The sequence below is a fragment of the Ahaetulla prasina genome, chromosome 8 (assembly GCF_028640845.1).
Source record: "Ahaetulla prasina isolate Xishuangbanna chromosome 8, ASM2864084v1, whole genome shotgun sequence".
NCBI lineage: Eukaryota > Metazoa > Chordata > Lepidosauria > Squamata > Colubridae > Ahaetulla > Ahaetulla prasina.
In genome coordinates, this window is record NC_080546.1 from 70,128,591 (window position 1) to 70,139,722 (window position 11,132).

An 11,132-nucleotide genomic window follows, 5' to 3' on the forward strand; every position below is an offset into this window, starting at 1 on the left:
TTCCATCAATGTTTGTAATATAATTATAAAAAAATTGCCCTCTTATATGATAAAATTTGAATATGTATCAGTAACCAGAACATTAAGGCAGACTGGATTAGTAGATGCTAGCACTGAAATAATTATTGTCTTTTCCCTTGACATTATATTATTCATTTGCAATGCACAAAAGCAATGAGGCCATTCCCTTTTTAAATAACTTATTATTTGTTTTGCTTCCATTACAGAAAGCTGATATTGCAATTGCTCCATTAACTATAACACTGGTGAGAGAAGAAGTGATTGACTTCTCAAAGCCTTTTATGAGCCTCGGGATATCTATAATGATCAAGAAGCCACAGAAGTCCAAACCAGGAGTGTTTTCCTTTCTTGATCCCTTAGCATATGAGATCTGGATGTGCATTGTTTTTGCCTACATTGGGGTCAGTGTTGTTTTATTCCTGGTCAGCAGATTTAGCCCTTACGAGTGGCACACTGAGGAGTTTGAAGATGGAAGAGAAACGCAAAGTAACGAATCAACTAATGAATTTGGGATATTTAATAGTCTCTGGTTTTCCTTGGGTGCCTTTATGCAGCAAGGATGCGATATTTCGCCAAGGTTGGTTACACACCTGTCTCAGCTTTGTGCATTTTGGTCTCATTAAGGATAATTATGGTGCCTATAGATTCACTTTAAATAAATACTGACTGCTGACAAGTTTTCCAAAATCATCTACTCAAACAATCAGTTCATGATGCAGACAGAAGACAATTCAATTGATTTGTTCCTAACATCCATTGTTCTTCATCTGGTGGACTTATATGCACCATGCAGAGGCTGCAAAATGCATAAGGTTTATCTCATTTCCTGCCTTCTTGGAGGGGTACCGTGTTTTTGCTGCATATTCCCATTTACAGTCAAAAGTGCACTGATTTCACAGATGCTGTAATGGGAAAAAGGGTAGCATGTTGTTTATGATAAATGAAATAGTTGCCATCACAAAAATACTTCTTGTGCCATCTAGCACATGAATCCCCTCTCTACTTTCAGGAAAATAACTAGGCTTTAAACAAGAAAAATATTTTTTGTAACTTAATGGTCCCTGGAACCAATTACAGTACACATGACAAGAATAGTTGTTCGCAGGAAGTTTCCTATTTATTTCGAAACATAAATTCAGATAGATGTTTATTTTATGAACCATACTATGCTCATATTTGTTTTATTTTTTTTCACAGTATTATCAGCTTTTCCATTTCCTTCATGTTTTGGCTGAAACTCAACAAATCTGATGGGGCACACATTGCTGCATCATATTGAGTACAGACATTATTTCAGAACTGAAATTAAGTCTGTCCCTAAGAATTGCTAGGCTGGGCTTTTTTCAGATTTCCATATTATAACTGATCTATTAGTTTTGCCTTTCAGAAAAAAATATCAGATACAATGAAAAGATTTTTTTTTTGCATATTATACTTCTTTCAGGTTACAGGAATCTGCTACCACAGCACTGAGTTCTATCAAGGAACATAAAACACAAAGGACTTGTCCAAATAATCTAAATAAATTTGGGGGGAAATAATGTGGATGATGATGTTAGTTGGGCCAAGTCTCTCAATTCTTCTGATCTTGTACTACGTTTTTTGAGTTTTTCTATGCTCTGGGTGGTGTCAGCTTTAATGGTGTCCAGCTCACCGTACAGCTAACTAGAAAATATTTCCAAAGTGTTGTTTAGTTATTTAGTTGCTAGCTATACTTTGCTTTCTGCTGGACATTATTTTCTCTGGATTGTCAGTAAATTCTTCTTTGAGTTCTTTTAAGGTTATCTTTGTGTTATCATAAAGTATCTAGCCACCTTGTTTTCTACTGGCTTTTTAATTGATTGCATTGATTTTTTCCAAGCACTAGAATCTTCTCTGCTGACTGTTACCCATGTATTATATACTGCCTATGGAAAATATTCAAATATTCAACAGTATCTTCAGAACTACTGTTCAGTCACCAGTTTTTTGGTTTTTTTTCATTCAACCATTCTGATGAACCAGTTTTCATAGATGTATTTTACAACTGATTAAACTTCTTATCTGACCATTTATATGTGGTTGGTATTTTATGGTGACATAATCTTGGGGGGGGGATATACATAAATAGATACTTGTTTTCGTAGGTTTTCACGGGTATAGATATGTAGGTCTTGGCATATTCGGGTCTTTTCCCGTGTAAGGTTGAGAGTATCTTGGCAACGTTTCAACAAGGTCTCACCGAGGTCCCAGAAGCACGAAGCCGAAAGCACCAGCCTGAAGATGATGAGTGAGACCTCGTCAAAATGTCGCCAAGATACTCTCAATCTTACAAGGGAAAAGACCCGAATATGCCAAGACCTACATAAATAGATACACACACACTCACTCACACACACACACACACACACACACACACTGCATGGGCATAATATGCAGCCTGATTCCCAGTAACAGTGGGCAGCTATATATAAAACAAAATTAAAAGAAAAAATCAACATAAAGCAAAAAAGAGCAAAGATGTCAAAGATAACCAGATGGGGAAAAAGAAAAAGAAAAATTGGATTCAGTTCCAAAAAGCCTGGGCAAAGAACTAGTTCTTCAGGACCTTTTGGTACCACCAGTAGGAAAGGAGCTGTTTAATTCTCTTGAGCACCCTTATTCCAGAGGGCAACTTCTTATATCTTCCTCACTTCTAAGCATCAAAGAGGTTGCTGATGTTTCTTCCAGCAATTTTAATTCCAATTTCTTTGTGTTCTAGTTCAGTATTTTGCACAACTTATTCTATATGAAAGTTAAATAAAAAAGTGACTATACAGTATATAGCCATTGTGTACTTCCATCTGGTTACCCCAGATTCCATTCCACATCTTATAACAAATAATTCATGATTAACATAATTAAAATCTTTTATATAATCAATAATAATCAATAAAAGAAAAGTAGATGTATTTTTGCCTTTTCCATCAATGTTAAGCAGCATGATCTGAGACACCCTTGCCTCTTATGAATGCCATCTGTATATCTGGCACTTCTCTGTCCATCATTGTTGAAAACTGAATTGTGGGATCTTAAGTTTTATTTGTCCACCATGTGAGAAGTCATCTTTTTTTGTATTGGAATATAAATTTATCTTTTCCAATCCCTTGGCCACTGCTGTGTTATTCTTACCTCATTAAAACTTGTAAGTAGCATTTTAACTGCATCATCTTGTAAAATGTTGAACTGTTTGCCGATATTTAATCAATTCCTGCAGCTGCTAGCAATATTTTGCAGACCCCATTTGACTTCACTTTTCAGAATATCTATCTCTAGTTCACCGATCAAATTTTCATACATTCAATCATTTAGGGATCCATTTTGTACAGTTCTTCCCTATATTCACATGTTATTTATTTATGTTTTCTTTTTCCAACAGATCTTTGCCTGTGTCTTTTATCATGCCCATTTTTGCATTACATAAGGCTCCAATTCATTCATTCATTATCTTCAGTTTCTTTGCATTGCATATTTAGATGCAACTTCTTGTATTTCTTTGCTCTTTTTGGAAAGATGTGTCACAGAGATATGCAACAAACAAGATTTCATCAAAATGATGAAAAGTACGTTGTGATGTTACAGTGCAAGCTCTGTCATATACGTGAGTATAGTGTTGTGTGGCAAGTAACAAAGGGTCAGGCTTTGCATTGTGATTTCTTAAAACGTGTTTCATTATTGGCCCTTCTTACATCATTCTGCAGACACTAGTATTCAGTGTTTACCTGGGCAAATCTTCTCTGTTGCCCTTTGCTTTCTGCCAGTCTTCCTCTTTTTTTCAATATTAACAGCAGTCATTTTGTTTTCTTTTTTCTTTTTACAGTTTGGGATATTTTCATTTGCTTCACCTTTAATTATGTCACAATTTTTAGTTCAGAGTTCTTCAGCTTCTGTGTTTATCAAATATAACCCATTAAACCCATTAAATCTAAACCTCTATCACTACATTCTTCATATCTTTTATTATATTTAATTTAAATTGAAAATTTTATAATGAATTCATAATCTAGCAGCTAACAGCATCTGGTATTGTTTTGCTGACCGAATAGTCCTCCTTTATCTTTGTTTGCAGAGTATATAGATAGACAACTGGATTTTGGTATTATACGATACATGAAATCCACATATAGAATTGTCTTTTAGAGTACTGGAAAGATTTACTTGGCAGAAGTTGACGGAACTGTAGTTGTCTGTCTCATTTCATTTCATACACTAAAGGAAAATATTCCAATTATTCCCAACATATTCCAGTTAGGAGGAGTTTTTATATGGGTGTGTGGGGAAGGTGTATACATGTTTTGTCAACAAGGTGCTGTAGGCTGTCATAGAACTGGTATCTACATCTTTTGCATCTGTGCTTTGAATATAGACTTGAAATTCTATAATACGGTGACTTGCCTCATGTTTAGTATTATATCTCAGCACTGACATTGATATCCATATGTTCATAATGACAGCTATTCCATTTCTTGTGTACGGTAGAATGTCTATGTTGTTGGTTTGAGCTCTGAGCTTGGCAATTTGTTTGCAAACGTTTTGTCCCATTGAAGGAGATATCTTCAGTGCACTTTGGATTGTGCTTGTCTGGAGGAGCACTGGCATTCAAATACTTTTCTGAGTCCTGGTCTGATTTTGTGTTGTGGAATTGGCTGGCTATAGTTGCTGAGTCATAGTCCTTGATTTTACGTACCAAAGAATATCTATTCTTTTGATATAAAATGAGCCACCTGGATCTATTTCATTTAGAAAATTCTGAGACTGTTAATGTTAAGTGTTGAATTCTGGCTGTAATAATATCAATTTTGCTTCATTCCATTTTATATATTTATTTGTTTTTAATCCTGTGTGCTGCTTGACTCTCAAGGACTTTATTGTTTTGACATTCCATATTTTTGCAGCATTTTTTTTTCTTTTGCTTCTAGTATCATCAGTATTTAAGTGTGTTTTTGCTTTTAACCAAGATGTATCATAAACACTAAAGCTACTCATATATACTCTTTCTCTCTTACCTGGAAGCTCATTATCTTTTGGCTTGGAGAGAACTTTCTCCAAAATCATGTTAACATTAATTTAATTTAATTTAATATAATATAATATAATTATATATATATATATATAATTAAATTATATATATATATATATAATTATATATATATATATATAATTAAATTAAATTTTAATTTAAAATTTAAGCACAAGCACATCCTAGATCTGACCAACCACTGCCTATCCAACACATACTTCATCTATAACGGACAAAAATACAAACAGATAGAAGGAGCACCCATGGGATCACCCCTCTCACCTGTCATTGCCAACCTCTACATGGAACACTTTGAAACCGAAGCTCTAGAAAAATCTGATCACAAACCCAAACTCTGCTCAGATACGTAGATGACACCTTCATAATCTGGCACATGGGAAAGAAAAACTTGACAACTTCCTCACCCACTCAATAGCCTACACCCCAAAATACAATTCACCATGGAAACATAAGCTAACAACCAACTTCCCTTCCTGGATGTCTTAGTCTACAGGAAACCCAATGGTTCCCTAGGACACACCATCTACCAGAAGAAAACACACACAAACCGCTATCTGCACGCACTCTCACACCACCACCCAGCACAGATCAACTCCATAGCCAAGACACTCATCTCCAGAACAAAATGCTTAGCTGACGAACAACACCTAAAAACCGAACTACACACTCTCACTAACGTACTAACATCCAATGGATTCCAAAGAAATAAGATTACCAATCTAATCCAAAAAGAAACCCCCACTAAAATCCAAGACGGAGAACAAGAAAACGGCACAGCCCTCCTCCCATATATAAAAGGCACCACAGACAGAATCAGCAAGATCCTCCACAAACACAACATCAAGACAGCATTCTGCACAAACCGAAAAATATCCACCATCCTAAGAAACCCCAAAGACAAAATTGAGTTAGAAAATCAAGGAGTATATGAAATCCCATGCACCACCTGCCTCACCACATACATCGGACAAACCAACAGAAGAATAAGCGCACGCATTGAAGAACACAAGAACTCAGTCAAAAAAGAGGAACCAACTTCTTCCCTGGTCCAACACCTTAAAGCCACAGGACATAATATTGACTTTAAAAAGACCAGAACTATCGCCAAAACTGAACACTTTAACAACAGAATAATCAGAGAAGCCATCGAGATAGAAAAGCGCCCACACAGCATGAACAAACGAGATGATACCTCCCGCCTACCAGCCATTTGGAAACCCGCCCTTATTGACAAACGAGTCCCTAACACGAGGAATGACACCAGACCCACACTCATGAGGTCCACACAGGATGTCACCACCACACATCCACCCAGAAAGCAGACCCAAACCCACACTGATGATGAAGCACGACCAAGGACCAGAAGTCAGACCACAGCTGCAACATTAGCCATTTCAAACCCCTCCAATCCATACATGCAGCAGACTGACACCTACTATGAAGATGTAGCATGAACACGAACACGAAGCCAAACAACAGCAATGCAGCTTACCAGCTCTGAGTTACATGTTATGTAGATGTACATCTACCAGCTACATGTTATGTACAGTTACATGTTATGTACAGTTACATGTTATGTAGATGTTATGTAGATGTTATGTAGATAACATGTAGATGTTATCTACATGTTATGTACAGTTACATGTTATGTAGATGTACATCTACAACAGAAGAATAGATGAGGTCCACACAGGATGTCACCACCGCACATCCACCCAGAAAGCAGACCCAAACCCACACTGATCATGAAGCACGACCAAGGACCAGAAGCCAGACCGCAGCTGCAACATTAGCCATTTCAAACCCCTCCAATCCATTCATGCAGCAGACTGACACCCACTATGAAGATGTAGCACGACCACAAAGCCAAACAACAGCTATGCAGCTCACCAGCTCAAATCCCCCTGCAGCACAGACTAGACTGAGCACAACCAAGCCCCCACCAACACAGGACACACCCCCAGCCAATCAGAGCACAGAAAAACCCCCATCCAATCAGAGCACAGCCAAGCTCCCACCCAATCAGTTCAAACCCCCACTAGCAGTTAAAAGGAAGAAACAGCTGCGATCACACATTGCTCCCAGAAGCACGAAGCTGAAGCCTGAAGATGACGAATGAGACTTCACGAAACGTCGCCAAGACACTTCCAATTTTACACGGAGAAAACCCGAACAACCAAAGACATATATATATATATATATATATATATATATATATATATATATATATATATATATATATATATATATATATATATATATATATATATATATATATATATGGCACAATTCTGAATGGTTCAAGTGATTTCCTTCCCCAGTGGAGTGTATTTAATTTGATTCCTTGCCTGTGCCTGTCATGGATTACATTTCTGGGAATATATACTCCTTAAAGTTGATAGTATCATTGGAAGGCATAAAGATCCTTTCCACTATAAGATCTATCCATGAATGGGCTTTTTGAAGTATTGTGGGTTGTTATTTTACAGTGGATACAGTGAATATTGTATATTCAATTTAGATTTTATGATCTGAGAATAAGGAAAAACAGAAGTTTGATAAAATACATGTAGGAATGAAAATTTGTAAAAATGTTTTTATTGCCCTTACAAATATAATTGCATTCTGAAGAAGTTCTGTAAAGTCTTGGTCACTTAGATCAGTGACCTTAAAGAGCATTGGGCATCTGAAGGCAGTTGAATACATTCTTTGTTAAAGAACTGAACTGACTTATGTCTAATGTGATTAGACCAAAGGAGAAAGATAACCAATACACTCTAAACAGCAACTGAAAAATACATATTAACAATCTTTTCCATTATGTTGAAACAATTTAAACTCAAGCTTTTCTCACTTTGTAATATCAAAATCGTCTTGTTTTGGGAGAAAACAACTATATTAAATTCCAAATGAGTTCTTTTGAATAACAAAGAAACAAACAAAAATATACTCACAATATAGCTCTTGAATTCAAGACCACTCCCAAAATTCTTAAATTAGCATATTTTGTACTGAAGACACGTTTTGCACAAGAAATGGGATGATTTGAACTCAAAACAGTTTATGTAAATTTATGTTATTTAATGGAGATATTATATGTAAATCTGTAGCCTCCTTTGTCCCTTTGTAGAGAAATCATCATCATCGTCACCATCTAAATATTCAACCTACATAATTACTTCCATATATTTTTATGAACCTCTATGCCAGCACCCAACAATGGTAACATGAAATGAGTGAGACTTCTTTCATAAATTATAAGAGAGAACTTTAGCATGAACAAATGAATGAACAAATGAATATTTTTATTATAGTCACTGACCAGAATCTAACATTTAGATTTGCTGTAGTTCCAATACTTCTCTTCAGCCATTTCTGTATCATCTAAATTTCTCTTGCCATGCACATTGCTTTTTTCCTCCATAAAGTATTGGAAAATTCTTTTTTTCCAGTTTTTTTTTTTACATATCACCTTGAAATAATCAATGACTTAAAGTGCGGATTTCGTATTGATAATGCTTTAGCACAATCAGAATAAATGATATTAAGGAGGCTGTCCTTAATATCACTTATATACTGTAAGGCTATAGGAAGTATACAGCAGGGGTCTCCAACCTTGGCAACTTTAAGACTAGTGGACTTCAACTCCCAGAATTCTCGAAGTTGAAGTCCACAAGTCTTAAAGTTGCCAAGGTTGGAGACCCCTGGTATAGACACTGCAGTTAATCACTAGATAGAAGTTTTTTTCTCAAAGTAGCAAAGTTGTATTGCTTCACTTTTTGCCCTTATGAATTACAAAGTTTTGTAAAGATTGAAACTGAAATAGGATAGCCCATATAGATATTGAGAGGAAGTTTGGTGTAGGGACAGGCGTCAGGCTAGAAAGGGGAAACTGGGTTCTAGTTCTGTCTCAGGCACAAAGCCAGCTGAGTGACCTTCGGCTAGTTGCTTTCTTTCAGCCCTAGGAAGGAGGTAATGGCAAACCAGTGGTGGGATTCAGCCGGTTCTCTCCGGATCGCATGAACCGGTATTGGCGACTGTGGGAGGCTCCGCCCACCCACCCGGATGTAATGCGTGGCTACTGTGCATGCGCAGAAGGCTGTGCGCGTGTGCAGAGGTGGGCGCATGTGCTCACATTTGGGACCCAATAGGAAAGGTAAGTGAATCCCACCTGTGTGGCAAACCACTTCTGAAGAGCCAAGAAAACTGGTCTTGTCCAGGCAATCTCAGAGAATCGGACAGAATTGAAAAGAAGGGAAAAAAAGAGTTATTAGATAATCTATTGCTCTCAGGGTTTACTTTATTTATTTATTTATTGGTTGTCTCCTTATATAGAATACATTGAAAATAAAGATCCATAATAGACAACTACTATTATATTCAAATATTTTTACAATCTTATTGTCAGATTCTGATTTTGAATTTTTCATACAAATATGAAATAGCACACAGTGATTGGGCAAAAGTCATATGCAGTGACATTAAACCTCTAAATCCATAAAAATTTTCATTATAATGATACATATTATTGCCTAATATATTAACTCCACTATTTTAAATGCTGAAATATTTTTATAGAAACACAGTGAAAACCCTATGGCAACTGCAGATATCATCATAGTCTAATTTATTTAATCAGCGTATATCCACTGAATCCATTGCAAGAGAAATTCCTGCATTGTGCATAGTGGTTTTAACCTATTAAAATATTCTGTTTTGATTTCAATGTATTTCATTGAATCTGTCTGATTTTACTGTAAACCTACTCATTTGTGTTATCATGAAAATATTTTTAAGAAAAATATTGCAATAACATGATCTAAGCAGCTTTCTTTTGCAGGATTCTTGGACCTATGAAGATCCAATAGTACATTAATTCAATACAGAAGTCCTGAATTTAGTGACACACCTTATCTAAGTAAAATATTATTACTTTCCTATGTCATTAGCATGCATAGCAACATATACCTCTCCTTTCCCAAATAGCATGAATAAAATATTCTCCGAGTTACCCAGTGCAGCATATACATAAATCTGATAACTTGTATTCCTTTCAGGATATCCATTTCACTTTACAAATCTATTTCATACATTATTAGATCCCTGTCTGGGCGCATTGTTGGAGGTGTGTGGTGGTTCTTTACACTGATTATAATATCATCCTACACGGCTAACTTAGCTGCCTTCCTGACGGTGGAAAGAATGGTGTCTCCCATTGAAAGTGCAGAGGATTTATCTAAACAAACAGAAATTGCTTATGGGACTTTAGATTCTGGCTCAACAAAAGAATTCTTTAGGGTAAGAGTTTCTCCTAATCTAACTTTGAAATTCTGAAATATTCCAAAATATTAAGCTACACTTGCACTCTCTAATATAGCAATAATGAGTAGAAATAGGAGCAGAAACCAAGGAGTTTTAAAATAAACATAGCAATCAATTACAAATTTTTACTACAACTTCAAATATCCCTCTTCAAGATTTCCAATTAAATCTTACATCCATCTGTCATAACTTCCATAGTAAAGAAATGGATTGTGCATTATGCGTTTCTGCAACTAATAATTCTGCTAATGAATTCTTTAAATTTCTCATGTTCTTTACAACATCTTAAATCCAGAGAACATGTCACTGAAGTAACTACTCATCAATTTCTGGCAATTGAAGGCCAGAAATATTTCCCTTAAATTGAGTTATAGCACATTTTTTAAAGTTGTAACATTGTAATTTGAAGTCTATTACACGTTCTGTCCTACAAACTAATCAAAGTCCAGACTGAGTTGCAAAAATCCAGTAATTATTAGATTAATGGTGGTCCTCCATATTTTTTCACACCTGATTTGTTAACCATACAAGTTAAACAACTTTTCTTATTGTTTATTCTTTGCTTGGCTGCCAGATAAGATTTCTCTATTTAAATAACTTCATATTTTATTTTATTTATTTATTTTATTTGTCAAACATGCACAAGATACCGTTTAAGGAGATGGGATTTCCTTGAAATTAACATTGGCAGCTTCCAACTATGTTTTAAGTGGCATTCTGCAACATTCTT

The 11,132-nt window shown here is 35.7% G+C and overlaps 1 protein-coding gene across 1 annotated transcript in view; it reads left to right on the forward strand.

Annotated features, from left to right (window-relative positions):
• The window catches only part of GRIA2 (glutamate ionotropic receptor AMPA type subunit 2), a 95,441-nt gene that overhangs the window by 79,019 nt on the left and 5,290 nt on the right, over positions 1-11,132 (forward strand). The window contains exons 11-12 of the mRNA XM_058193672.1: positions 228-598; positions 10,180-10,378. Of these exons, the coding sequence (XP_058049655.1) occupies positions 228-598; positions 10,180-10,378 (570 nt within the window). The remainder of the gene's footprint in view (positions 1-227; positions 599-10,179; positions 10,379-11,132) is intronic.